Source organism: Harpegnathos saltator, unplaced genomic scaffold (genome assembly GCF_003227715.2).
Source record: "Harpegnathos saltator strain DR-91 unplaced genomic scaffold, Hsal_v8.6 scaffold318, whole genome shotgun sequence".
Classification (NCBI taxonomy): domain Eukaryota; kingdom Metazoa; phylum Arthropoda; class Insecta; order Hymenoptera; family Formicidae; genus Harpegnathos; species Harpegnathos saltator.
In genome coordinates, this window is record NW_020230115.1 from 27,000 (window position 1) to 41,381 (window position 14,382).

Consider the following 14,382-nt stretch of genomic DNA (forward strand, 5'->3'; position numbering starts at 1 on the left):
TTCTTTAGCTGAATCATCGAAGTAAATATTCTATTATAAATTAACTTTTCGGATTACAATATTAATTTGATTTTTCAGAGTACGCTTTCAAATTGACTTCGGAATACGCTATTAAATTGACTTTTCGGAGTACACTTTTGAATTGACTCTTCTGACTACACATTTGTTAGTTGACTCTATGGAGTACATATTTTTTAATTAACTCTTCGGAGAGAAGAGAAGAGAAACATTTTATATTTTATTTAAAAAATCTTAATTTTTGCAGAAAACTGATTGATGAAGGAAAAAATTAATTCACGACCTCAACGAAGATCTTAAAAAAATTACTGCAAGAAATGAAGTTGTTGTTATTATATACCATATTGTATACCATATTAAAACATACGCGCAATAATTATCTATAATTTGCATATATGGGCGTTTATGTAATTATAAGTAATATAAAAGTCATGACAAATTAATGTGGCCGCGTGTTATCTCTGTCGCGTCATTGCTAGAAATCGTCCGAACTCTCGAAATTATTTTCTTCCCGAATTATGAATATAAAACAATGTGGAAAGGAAAACAAGGGGGTGAAAGGGGAGACGGTGACGTCTGCCTTATGGTAACATCGCTGCTGGCTCGCTTCGTTGCGATTGTCTATTCGTTGGTGGTGAGACAAAGACCGATTCTTCGTTTTTATCTAACTAATCTAGCTCGCTCGTGAACATAACACAGAACAGAACCAAATAATTATGGACATAGCACGGAATAGTACCAACAAATCGTGGACATTGGCTTAGTAGTTCATGTCCATGAAAAATGGACCCAGTTGGCGCTGCGAATCAGCCAACTTTTCCATAACGCTGTAAATGCAGCCATGCCCGCTCTTAGGCTTCTCTCTGCTATAACTTTCAACGTGCAACGAGGACGGGGAGGGTGCGGGAGGGAGGCCGAAGGCCCCCTTGAACCCCTGTGTGTATGTTGCATGTGCGTGCGTGTGTGCGTGTGTGTGTGTGTGTGTGTGTATACATATTTGGTACTGTATGTATACATATGTTTAAGACATTTTCATATATTAAACATATGAATTTTTAGCTCATATGTCAGTGTTATTTTTGTTGTGTAATAACTGATACATGAGCTAAAAATTCATATGTTTAATATATGAAAATGCTTTGGGGAGAGGGCTTCGTCCCTCCCTAATATGTACTATTTTACATTTTTCGACTAAAAAGAACAGACCATAAGTCTCTGTATTACCGACATGACAGATTTCCTAACCTCGCATGTGTCACTTTTTAACTATTTATTTCTCGCAAACTAGAACCGAGCGACCATTTTTACTTGCAGATTCGGCTTCTACACGTCAAAATACACAAGATAGGTGAGTTTGAGCGAAATCCAAGATGAGGCCCGTCTTCTAAATAATTATCGTAACGTGTTCCATAATTATATCACTTTATTTTTCAGGTACATTTATGTGTGTATTATTATTCAAAATAAAATTGCAAAAACTGTTAAACAATTACGCAAAATATCTCCTTTATGTTAGCATTAATATATCATCGCGAGAACAATCCTAAATGTTTGTTCTTTTCGCGATAATGTTATTACGATATTATTGCAGATAAACAAATAAGCTTTTATATCATGTCTTACCTTTTTATCGTTGATTGACTTTACTTCCGTTGGAGGTAAACTGAATATAGGCGGGTAACAAGACACTCACACACATACGACTCTTGACGTTGATATCTATTTTCAAAATTCTAGGAATACACATACTGTACCATACATTCTTGTGTCTTGTATAATTATCGAAGCGTCAAATGCGCTCAAAACGACATTCAAGTAATCCGATAGTTGTTCAAACATTATTCTACTTCAGAATATAGCATGTCTCAAGACTCTGGTCATTTATCAGAGTTATGATGGGTACATTCCGATATTCACTGCCAGTACTGATAGTGCTGTGAGTACATTCCAAAATACACTGCAGTAAACTTTCGATGAGCCCGTGAAAACGTGTGACATCATAGATTTTGTCGTCACTTCCTGTTTTCGTTATTGCGACTGGCGAGGGCTGCGTTTCGATATTTACTGTAAGTACTGAGGGTGCTTTCCGATATTCACTGCCAGTACTGACAGTGCTGTGAGTACGTTCCAAAATACACTGCAGTAAACTTTCGATGAGCCCGTGAGAACGTGTGACGTCATAGATTTTGTCGTCACTTCCTGTTTTCGTTACTGCGGCTGGCGAGGTAAGGCATTCGCAGTAGAAAGATGGCTGCGCTCGAAAAGATGGAGGAAATTTGTTTGGTAGATGCTGTTACCAACGAAAATTTTACATTAATTGTAAACAGGAAGGATGCAACTAGAGCACGAAACGGTAAGGAGAAAATATATATATAATTTGTATTATAAGAAACGGGATAATATAAAGAAATTCTAGAAAATATGAACTCATAAATTAGTAATTAGTATATTTTTTACTTATTTTGAAATATTTTACATGTCAAAACTACTCGTATTTCTTGTTTAGATTTAACCTTTGCTACGCAGTTATTACAGCATGCAAGACAGTCAAGAAATATATGTACTTCGCAGCAAGGTATAAGTGATTTTCATTATCAGGGCTTAGATTCTTGAAAATATATCGCATACGATATTTCATAGAAAACTAAAGTTCATTTCACGTATACTATAGTTTTTCACTAAATATTGTATGCGATATATTTTCAAGAATTAGGGCCTACGGTCAGAATGAATCATAACCCTGTTCTTTTTCACTGCACTTCTAAGCTAATGTAATGAGTTAGAATAAGACAGGTATGCTTTCTTTTATTCTATCCAGGTAAGCAGATTCATCATTTTGATGTCAAAATCACGATTTTTGCATGAGCTATGCTACTTGTTACCTGAATAACTTGCATAAGTTCATTAGTGCAATGAAAAATAATAAGCTTTATGTTAGCGATATAGATAAGTAAATAAACATTATTAAATTCAGCTTGACATAATGTGTTTATAATTGTAGCAAGTACCAGTAGCATTCAGCAGACATCAACAGCTAGTCTAGATACAGCAGTAGAATGTGCAGAAGGTAAACCATTGGCAGATGGACAGTTATATATTATTTAAATATTCACATATGTTTTGAGCAAATATTGAATTCCTATTTCATCACATTGCAGGCACACATGCATGGACAAAACAAGAAACTCTCTTACTTTTGGGCTTATATCGCGAACATCAAGAAAAATTTGTTGGTGAAAAGGGTACGGTAAAAAAGCATTGGGATACTATCTCCCATCTCATGCAAGAGAAAGGACATTATATAAGTGGTTTCAAGTGTTCTACAAAACTGCAAGCTTTGAAACATACATATAAATCTATTATGGATCATAACAATAAAACTGGGAATAACAGGAAGGATTGGGAATATTTACAGGTTAGAATATTCAAATTTATTTGTTTGTTAAGTTATATATGTTGGTGTATGTGTGTGCTTAGTACAATATCCATAATATCGGTTTAACATTTTGAGATTTATTTAACATACAGATAATGCAAGAATTATTTGATGAGAAACCCTGGATGCAACCTATGGCAGTAGCAGGATCACATTTAAACGAAAACGAAAATGCTATTGATTTAGATGGAGACAAAGAAAATCTAGAAAAAGGTAACGTATAACATGTCTTATGATAGATATAAAATAGTGCATGTATGCGTAAATATATATGATATATTGTTTATTGTAAATTTATAGTGTCAGTCACCAAAAAGACAAAAGTGCGGACATTACTAAATGATTATATATCATTCAGTATGGAAGAACGCGTTAAGCGACAAGAAATTCGGACAAAACAGCATGAAGAGAAATTACTCGCCTTTAAAAAAATCGAAAATATATTAGAGAGACTGACAGAGAAAGAAGATAAGTCGGAAAAGTAGAAGTCATATTAGACTAAGAATATTTTCTTAAAATGTTTTTTTTCTTTAATTTTTTATAAAATGTTCCTTGTAAGAATAGTAGAAGTCATATTAGACTAAGGATATATTCTTAAAATGTTTTTTTTTTAATTTCTTATAAAATGTATCTAATAAGAGTAAATACTTTACTATTAAGACTTTACTATTCAGAAATAGCAGTCGAATAAGCACACAACACACCGGATCGATGTCTTCTAAACGCTTTTAAATATCTAAAAGACATAGATCCGATATCTATTCGACTTGCCATTTATAGTTTGATAATTTATCAAAAATGTATTTTGTAATTATATAAGAATTAATATTATATAATTAATATTATATTAAAAAAACTAGTTGATAAAAATATACAATGTGATACTGATACTGTGATATAGAAAGTGAAAGTGCAAATTGTTTTAGTTTCTCAAGTTATATGTTATATGTTAAGATTACATGTATTTATTACATTCTATTACATTGTATAAATTATAATTGATTAAAATCGCAATATTATGTTTCAATGATTTGTGATACTTATGGAAAAAAATATAGAACAAATTTGTTTAAATATAAAACTTATTTTTATTTTATAATTCACATGTTTTGTTTTATGATAAACATAAATAAAAGGCATTTTACGATAAGAAGTACATAATTGCATTTCTTTTATCAACTCCTTCTCCTTGTGTGTCTTCAAATGGTTCTGTTTGTGCACGATTTTGTTCATTTACAATAACGAATGTCTATCGTATCGTTTTGCAACAAACATACAATATGTTATGCAAAATACAACAAGCGATTATATATTTAGGTATTAAATCAGATCTATACATTGGAAGCGTATCTAAAAGACTTTGGAAACGACCTTTTAATAGACCTATTGAACGTTCAACCATCATTCGTGTAGACGAGAGGCGCGTGTTGAAACGTATTTGACGTTCAGATAGATAACCATTGTCTTTAAATGGTACCATTATATACTTTGTGAGACGATAGGCTGCAGCACCCAATATGTGGCTGTCGTGCGGAAAATTATTATCTGTACACATTTTTTCAAAATTAGACAAACGGAAAACACGCATATCGTGTACAGAACCAACTTGGCCCGTATAGCAATGTATAAATTGCAGCTGTTCATTACAAACAACCTGTTGAGATATATACATATTAGTCTGCGAATTGTAATGCTAATAAGGAAAGAACATTTACAAAATCAAGTAAAATTAGCTCCCTGTATTGTAATAGTGGCTAACTCACACAATCTCAATCTGAATATATAATCTGATATAATAATCTAATGATGTAATACAACATTGAAGACATATATTTAGAATTATATACACGCATATATATAGTAAGAGAAATATATCAATATTAAAATATACTATAATTTATCTCTTACCTGTAACTGAATAGAGTAAAACCCTTTTCTATTTATATAGGAATCACTGTTATTTTGTGGGGCAATAATTTTTATGTGTGTTCCATCAATTGCACCAATCACACCAGGAAAATCATGATTTCTTGTAATTGTTTCTATACTGTGTTCAGCTTCTTCCACAGTTGGCCAGTGAATAAATGTTGCTACTTTTTTATATAAAGCATTCACCACTTTTTGAACACTTCGCCATGCTGTACTTATACCGACACCAAATCTGTCAGAAACATACCTATATAAACAAATAATTTTGTTCAATATTTCTATATTAAATTATATATACTTTTATGGTGTAGTGTTTAATCTTTACCGATAAGAATTCGGTGTACTTATGAACTAGATCGCTAAAAGTAATTGCTTTTCAGGGGATATCGGATGCCTTCCGTATCTGTCGCGTTTGCATAATTCAGGCTGTAATAATTCCAGTAAAAACGCAAAAGTACTTCGTTTCAAGCTATAAAATAATAATTATTATTTTACTATTTCTTAAACACAAAAATTTCTGTTGTATATTGTTTCGTATGGAAGAAGCGAGTGCGTGAACTCGGTGTATAAAAACAAACTCTCGAGATAATCTAAATTTCACGCTTCTGGAAGTTTCTCGAGAGGATGCCGTGATTTGCAAGAAGTGCTTCCAAATAATGCTAATATCGACGCTTCGATGTCACATTACGAGTTGTTGTTGTTCCATTTCTTATGAACAGCTAACAATGTAACCTAGTTGGCCGAGCCTAGCTCGTGTACATTCGTCAAAACAATAGCATCCAATGCTGATTGGAATACTGATTAAAAACTCGAGCACAAGACATTGTTTTCTTTCATGTGACATCGAAGGACGGTCGTATTCGTTACTCTTCAAGTCTGAACGTGAATTCAGATTAAACCAATCCCGCTCGAGCACGGTTGGTTTTTCGCGAACTATAAATATTAAGGCTAAGGCGATCCGAGGAGACAACGTCGTCATTCTTGACACACAAGTCCGGTACACCGCAGCGCTAAGTTAGGAGTCTCCCACTCTCTATCCGGATTCTCGCAAGAGACTCACCTTTTTTGTTGATTATTAAACAAGCTGTTTTTAAGAAAACAAATCTAGTGATTCGAACCTCCTGTACCGTATCCAAACGCATTTTATTGCAACTTTCTGTCGCGTGGGAATCAGCGACATTTTATTGCACGTGTCGAACGTTCACCACTTTGCAACCGATCAACGAAGAGCTTCTGTTTCAACGCAGCGAAGAAGCCATTATCATCATTTAATTCGAGGCAAGAAGGTAACGTCTGATACATAAATTTGGTCCTTCGAGCCGGATACGGTCAGGTGAAGTAATAGAGAGCAATCGCCATGAATGAGCACGTTGCTAAACAGAATCAGCTTCGCCGACTCATCCTTCGAGCTCTCGACAACTTTAAGAAGATCGGAAAAACTAATCTGACTCCTGCCAAAGTGCGTTCACGAATCTCAAGTCTAAAGGATTCATGGAGTCGATTCCTAGACGGTCACGCCACACTCTGCAAGGTCGTGCCCGAAGCATCTCAAGCATCACTGGACTATTTCCGCGACGAGCTTTTCGACGACACGGAGGAGGCCTTCCAAAGCGCGCTTGATTTCATGGCCGAAAGTTTGGAAGAATTGGAGCCGCCTGTAAGTCCAAACTCCTCGCTCGGTCAGTCTCCAATTCGACTATCGAAACCTGCGACAACGCTTAATCATTTGCCTCCCATAAGCCTTCCTCCGTACGATGGTTCATTCGAATCATGGGAGTCGTTTCGCGATCGCTTCACCGCATTAATAATCGAAAACCGCGAATTGAGTAACGTCACGCGAATGCACTTTCTAACGTCATGCGTTGCCGGCCGAGCGCGGGAATGTATTCGAGATTTGGCAGTGACCGCCGATAACTTCGAAACCGCGTGGAATCTATTAACCGCTCGGTTCGAGAATAAACGACGGATTCTAAACGGACATCTCACCTCAATACTTAATTTACCGGTAATATCGCGCGAATCGGCTTCGGAGTTGTCGGCGCTTTGCGATAAAGTTACCGCCACAATCGCGGCCATAACCAATATGCAGAGGAGTCCCGCTCAGCTCTGGAACGATATGCTCGTGCATATTGTCGTAAATAAACTCGACTCCCCAACGCGCAAAGCATGGAATCTCCGCAGTGGACCGAGTGACGAGCTGCCATCGTTCGACGAGCTCAAAACATTTCTCGCGTCTCGCGCTCGGGCTCTCGAGGATCTCACTGAGAGTTCGGCAGGAAAAACGCATTCTCGATTAACGCAAAAGGTCAACGTAGCGATTGCATCCACCTCGAAATCGTGTCCTTTGTGTAAAGACAACCATCCATTCAGTGCATGTTCTCTTTTTGTAAAAAACAATGCGATCAAGCGTCGTGAACTCGCGTCTCGGCATCGACGGTGCTTTAATTATTTAAGCGATAAGCATAATCGGAAGGATTGTAAAAGTCAATATTCATGTCGCGAATGTCATCGTAAGCATCACACGTTGTTACACGTCGGCGCTCCCGCCACGGTGATTACAAATGTTTCACCGCAGACCGAAAGCTCCGCTTGCGAGGCCGAAGCCGGGTTTACGGATTCACAGATCGCTCCTCCACTGATTAAAACTAATTCGCTTCTAACGGCAACCCGTGTACGTTCTCAATCGCATGTTTTGTTAGCAACGGCTATAGTAAAAGTCAGCTGTGCATCAGGTCGTTCCGTCAGCGTCCGCGCCCTCCTCGATCAAGGATCCGAAGTGACCTTTATTTCCGAGAGCGTAGCGCAGATGCTCCGAATCAAACGAATCCGGAAGTCCGTGACTGTATCTGCCGTAGGCGGACTAAACGCCGGAACAGTCCATCATGCTGCCGATATAAAAATCTCGTCTCACGGTAATTCGCCCACCATTGTTTCAACCATAGCACTCATATTACCGAATCTCACGTCCTACGCACCGAAACGCGTCTCGGACATTGCATCGTGTTCTCATTTAAACGGTTTGCAGTGGGCTGATTCGGATCCACTCAGTAACGTTCCGATTCATATTATTATTGGCGCTGACCTTTATGGCAGCATTCTATTAGAAGGTTTGCGTAAAGGCAAAGCAACCCAGCCTATTGCTCAGAATATCATTTTCGGATGGATTCTCTCTGGTCCACTCGACCACGCAACTAGTCCGTCAGCACCAACATTGAAGGACAGTCAATCGGCAAAGGACATCTCCGTCTTCCATTGTCTCACGCTCCCGTCGCTCGAAAACGCCATTCGAAAATTTTGGGCGGACGAGGAAATTCAAAGGCCGATTCCTCTCTCTATAGAAGACGAGCAATGCGATGAATATTTTCGATCCTCGCATTCTCGAACAGCGGACGGTCGCTACATAGTCCGCCTGCCTTTCAAAAACCCCTCCCCGATTCTCATCGGAGATTCTCGCGGTCGCGCGGAGAAACTTTTAAATTCACTGTTACATCGATTAAAAGAAAACGAGACCTTAGCTGCTCAATACAAAGAGTTTCTAGCTGAATACGAGCAGCTGGGACATATGCGCCGCGCGCCCGTCGGATCAACGTCCCTCTCACAGTGCGTGTATCTTCCTCATCACCCAGTTGTACGCGACAACAGTGTTACAACGCGCGTGCGAGTCGTCTTCAACGCGTCATTCGTTACTTCTAACGGCACTAGTTTAAATGATCATCTTCTCATCGGGCCAAAGCTCCAACTGGACCTACCGGCCGTTATTCTCAAATGGCGTCAATTCAAGTATGTGTATGCCGCTGACGTCACAAAAATGTATAGGCAAATTTTGATAGACCCTCGCGATGTAAATTTTCAACGGATCTTGTGGAAATCCGCAAATGAAGCGGTGCCGATCGAATAACTACTCACATACGGCATGGCCTGCGCTCCATATTTGGCGCTCCGTGTGATCCAACAGTTAGCGGACGACGACGGATATCATTTCCCTCTCGCTGCGCCTATACTACGAGAAAACATATATGTCGACGATGTCCTATTCGGAAACGACAGTATACCTACGCTAAAACAGACACGCAAAGAACTTGTACAATTGTTACTACGCGGCGGCTTTGAATTACGAAAATGGGCCGGAAATTCGCCTTCTCTGCTAACAAACATTGAGTCCGAAAACTGCGCTCCTGCCTGCTCCAAATCCTTATCCTCCGACGAAACACTCAAGATCCTCGGAGTGACGTGGAATCCCGTTCAGGACGTGTTTCAATTAGCAGTCACTTTGGACGATGTCATACCAAAAAGCAAACGTTCTGTTCTAGCCGCAATAGCCCGATTGTATGACCCGCTCGGATGGGTCACTCCTGTCACAATTACAGCAAAAATCTTCATGCAACGATTATGGAAAGAAGGGCTCGACTGGGATTCCCTGCTCCCTCCTTCCCTACTCCCGCAATGGCGACGTTTCTACACCAAATTATCGTCGCTGCGCGAGCTCCGCATTCCCCGATGGACCGGATTCGGTTCCGACGTACGTCGCGCCGAGTTACACGGGTTTTCCGACGCTTCCAACGTCGCATACTCAGCTGCAGTTTATTTGAAAGTTGTTACAACGACAGGTCATGTCACAGTCAGCCTTCTGATAGGTAAATCTAAGGTGGCTTCGTTAACTCCAACAAGTGTTCCTCGCCTCGAATTACAAGGAGCCGTTCTCCTCGCCCAGGCGATGGAATTCGTTCGGGCCACACTGTCGTTAGCCCATATTCCGTGCTTTTGTTGGACTGATTCCATGGTGGTATTAGCCTGGCTACGCCAACACCCATCTCGATGGAAAACGTTCGTCGCGAATCGAGTCGCTGATATACAAAGCCGCTTAAAAAACGTAGAGTGGCGTCATATCGCCACTTCCGATAATCCCGCTGATTGTGCTTCTCGTGGACTCCTCGGCGACGAGTTGATCGCGCATTCATTGTGGTGGCGGGGACCTATATGGTTGTCTCAGCCATCCGAGGAATGGCCCTCGCGACTATTTACCACGCCCGTCAATGCGTCATTGGAAGAGAAGGTTGTGTCGATTCAATGCAGTCGGTCATCGACAACTTCCGACCTCGTTGCTCGTTTCTCGTCTTGGTCTAAGTTACTCAGAGTCACAGCGTATGTATTGCGGTTCATCTCGCGATGTCGTCGGTTGGCGAATCACAATGACACCCCACCATCCTATCGACTCGCGCTCTCTCCTGTTGAGTGTCATGCGGCTCGCGTATTTTGGATCAAAACGATTCAGAATGACGTTTTTCCGGCCGAAGTCAAAGCGCTTTTAAAGGGACTACCCGTCGCAACCACCAGTTCAAGCTACTCGCTGTGTCCATTCTTAGATTCCGATGGCGTCGTTCGGGTGAGAGGACGTCTGAGAAATGCTCCAATCCCGATATCACGCCGACATCCCATCCTTTTAGCGCGGCACCCACTTGTCGATTTGATTATCGATCAGGCACATCAGCGTACGTTACATGCTGGACTACAGCTAACACTCGGTACTCTACGACACGATTTTTGGATCCTTCGCGCTCGAAGTCTAATCCAAGCAGTCATATACCGCTGCATCGTCTGCACACGGGAGCGAGCCGCTACGCCTTCCCAATTGATTGGAGATCTTCCCGCAGTTCGTGTCTCTGCCCCGGAACGTGTATTTCTCCACTGCGGATTGGACTACGCTGGCCCGTTACTTGTGCGAACTTCCTCCGGTCGCGGAATCAAGGCACACAAAGCTTACATAGCATTATTCGTGTGTTTAGCCACCCGCGCTATTCACCTCGAGCTAGTCTCTGACTACTCCACCGCATCATTTTTAAATGCATTTTCGCGATTCTGCGCTCGGCGAGGACTTCCGCGCTCAATCTATTCTGACAACGGCACGACCTTTGTAGGCGCGGACCGCGAGCTCAGGAACGCATATCGCGCCGCTTTACGCGATCCAAATCTACTCAATAAAACTGCGGGCGATAATGTGTCTTGGCACTTTGTTCCTCCATCTGCGCCTTACTTCGGCGGTATCTGGGAGGCCGGAGTGCGGAGTGTCAAACACCACCTGCGACGAGTACTCAAATCTTATACGCTTACCTTTGAAGAACTGACAATCTTGTTATGTCGCGTGGAAGCGTGCCTGAACTCGCGCCCCATCGCCCCGCTATCCGACGAATGCGATAACTTCGATTTCCTAACTCCGGGTCATTTTTTAATCGGATCTGCGCTTACGACCAATCCCGAACCATCCACGCTCGAGCTGAACGAAAACCGTCTTTCTCGATGGCAGTTAGTTCGGCATATTACCGAAGTATTTTGGAAAAGATGGTATAATGAGTATATTAATACGTTGCAACAACGCTGTAAATGGCGTGCTAAACAGCCAAACATCCAAGTTGGACGAATGGTGCTTCTGCGTAATCCTAACTTGCCCCCTTGCAAATGGGAGCTCGATCGGATAACTCAATGCCATCCAGGATCGGATTCACTAGCTCGGGTGGTTACGGTGCGAACCGCTACTTCCGAATATCGAAGACCTCTCATAAAATTATGTCTACTCCCCATCGAGTGCGCCAATGACACCGCGATATAAATAAATATACTCGTCTTATGCGCTCATAAAGCGGTAAAGCGTCTTCGCAGGAGAACAGCGCATTCCTATAAAAGGAAATCAAATTAGCATTGCCTTTAGTTAATTATTGTGTTTTTTTTTTCTTCTCTATTTCTCAATTTTATAGATAATTTTTATTTTTTTTTGTCATCGCGCGTTATATATAATTTTGTTCACTTCGAAGTTTTTGTCTATGTACACCATGGCTCGATACAAGCGAGCTTCTGGTCAAATGCGCATCAAGTCAAAGCTCCTCTGCATTGTTAAGATAAGTTGAAACGTCCTTTCAACGGCAGGCGGTATGTTTCGAGTGCGTGAACTCGGTGTATAAAAACAAACTCTCGAGATAATCTAAATTTCACGCTTCTGGAAGTTTCTCGAGAGGATGCCGTGATTTGCAAGAAGTGCTTCCAAATAATGCTAATATCGACGCTTCGATGTCACATTACGAGTTGTTGTTGTTCCATTTCTTATGAACAGCTAACAATGTAACCTAGTTGGCCGAGCCTAGCTCGTGTACATTCGTCAAAACAATAGCATCCAATGCTGATTGGAATACTGATTAAAAACTCGAGCACAAGACATTGTTTTCTTTTCATGTGACATCGAAGGACGGTCGTATTCGTTACTCTTCAAGTCTGAACGTGAATTCAGATTAAACCAATCCCGCTCGAGCACGGTTGGTTTTTCGCGAACTATAAATATTAAGGCTAAGGCGATCCGAGGAGACAACGTCGTCATTCTTGACACACAAGTCCGGTACACCGCAGCGCTAAGTTAGGAGTCTCCCACTCTCTATCCGGATTCTCCGCAAGAGACTCACCTTTTTTGTTGATTATTAACAAGCTGTTTTTTAAGAAAACAAATCTAGTGATTCGAACCTCCTGTACCGTATCCAAACGCATTTTATTGCAACTTTCTGTCGCGTGGGAATCAGCGACATTTTATTGCACGTGTCGAACGTTCACCACTTTGCAACCGATCAACGAAGAGCTTCTGTTTCAACGCAGCGAAGAAGCCATTATCATCATTTAATTCGAGGCAAGAAGGTAACGTCTGATACATATATAGAAAATATATTTATAATCCACATTCCAAATTAGCTTTTGTTGATATATATGTATATATATATATATATATATCTCTCAACAGGTTGTTTGTAATGAACAGCTGCAATTTTTATATTGCTATACGGGCCAAGTAGGTTCTGTACACGATATGCGTGTTTTTCGTTTGTGTATAATTTTGAAAAAATGTGTATGGATAATATATATATATATATATATATATATATATAACTCCTATATGTATATTAAATATACAATTTATATTTTACCGAAAATGTGTTTTAAGTTCATCATTTGTGAAAGAATGAACCACGTCCATATAATTTTTGAAACGCGGAATTGAACGCTGAGGTGTCTCATGATTTTTATTCAATAATATTAATATAGATTCATCTTCTTCGTCTGTGAAATCCGACTCGGATGAATCAAGCAGTTCAATCGCTTTTATTGAACATATTGATATTATTGACATTTTAGGTTATGTATCTAATGATCGAGATATGTCAAAATTCACCCCAGTACTGACAATACTGCAATTGTCGTTCCGTTATAGGGAAGGAAAAGCGATATAAGCTATTACGGAACACATCGCCAACACTGCTTTATGACGTCACGTTCACAGCACTGGCAGTGAATATCGGAATGCACCCTGATTATACGATGTCATGCAGTAGAGCGGCAAGACAGTTCCAAAATTACTGCTATTGATTTTATTGCGTATTTCGCAGTAATAACGAAACGGAGGATTTACGTTCCGCAGTACACAATCACAGTGTACAGTGAGAACTACAGAAAGAAATATAAAATAAAACCTCGCTTATTATTTCTGTCAAAATTATGTCGAAAACGTTATACCTTTATATACAGATAAAGAATTTTAGATGCACTTTCGATAAGTAAATAAGAAGTAATATGGGAAAAACTTAATATTTGTAGTTCGATTATATATATATATATATATATATATAATATATAAATAAGTGTAATGAAAATATATGTTTGATAGAAAGAAAGAGAAAAAGATGTTATACTACCAATATAATAATACTACCAATATTTTACAACTTACATTTATATCATTGAATTAACATATTCATAAAAGAAATATATGTATATAATATTAATTGTTTTAGAACGCAACGGAATACTTTTGAATTTTTATTGAATTTATTAAGACCAAAACTGTGTAAACAGAGTGAGAGATTTGGTAGAGAACCCATTTCTCCTGAGAAACAATTACTTACTGCAATATGGATATTGGCTACACCAAATTTTATAGGTAATACATTAATTATTTGAATTATAACCAG

General features: G+C 39.5%; 3 protein-coding genes and 1 pseudogene across 3 annotated transcripts; 3 read left to right on the forward strand and 1 right to left on the reverse strand.

The window, feature by feature from the left end:
* The first annotated feature begins 2,044 nt into the window (after positions 1 to 2,044).
* On the forward strand, positions 2,045 to 4,252 carry LOC112588861 (uncharacterized). The gene is made up of 6 exons (XM_025300042.1): positions 2,045 to 2,371; positions 2,525 to 2,593; positions 3,020 to 3,085; positions 3,177 to 3,433; positions 3,547 to 3,667; positions 3,755 to 4,252. Exons 1-6 carry the CDS (start codon positions 2,266 to 2,268, stop codon positions 3,937 to 3,939), a joined length of 804 nt encoding a protein of 267 aa, XP_025155827.1. The 5' UTR covers positions 2,045 to 2,265; the 3' UTR covers positions 3,940 to 4,252.
* Positions 4,253 to 4,561: 309 nt separating this feature from the next.
* LOC112588858 (putative nuclease HARBI1) lies at positions 4,562 to 6,685 on the reverse strand (annotated as a pseudogene).
* Positions 6,686 to 6,740: 55 nt separating this feature from the next.
* LOC112588859 (uncharacterized) lies at positions 6,741 to 9,281 on the forward strand. Its single transcript, XM_025300040.1, has one exon. The coding sequence runs from the start codon at positions 6,741 to 6,743 to the stop codon at positions 9,279 to 9,281; it is 2,541 nt and encodes an 846-aa protein (XP_025155825.1).
* A 15-nt stretch (positions 9,282 to 9,296) lies between these two features.
* LOC112588860 (uncharacterized) lies at positions 9,297 to 11,987 on the forward strand. Its single transcript, XM_025300041.1, has one exon. It carries the CDS (start codon positions 9,297 to 9,299, stop codon positions 11,985 to 11,987), a length of 2,691 nt encoding a protein of 896 aa, XP_025155826.1.
* The last annotated feature ends 2,395 nt before the right edge of the window (positions 11,988 to 14,382 follow it).

Excerpts from the sequence above, each read along its gene's own strand:
- LOC112588859 (XM_025300040.1), top strand. The coding sequence starts at position 6,741 with ATGAATGAGCACGTTGCTAAACAGAATCAGCTTCGCCGACTCATCCTT.
- LOC112588860 (XM_025300041.1), top strand. The coding sequence starts at position 9,297 with ATGGCCTGCGCTCCATATTTGGCGCTCCGTGTGATCCAACAGTTAGCG.
- LOC112588861 (XM_025300042.1), top strand. The coding sequence starts at position 2,266 with ATGGCTGCGCTCGAAAAGATGGAGGAAATTTGTTTGGTAGATGCTGTT. Across the intron at positions 2,594-3,019 it reads TATATGTACTTCGCAGCAAG|CAAGTACCAGTAGCATTCAG; the intron begins GTATAAGTGATT and ends TTATAATTGTAG. Across the intron at positions 3,668-3,754 it reads CAAAGAAAATCTAGAAAAAG|TGTCAGTCACCAAAAAGACA; the intron begins GTAACGTATAAC and ends GTAAATTTATAG.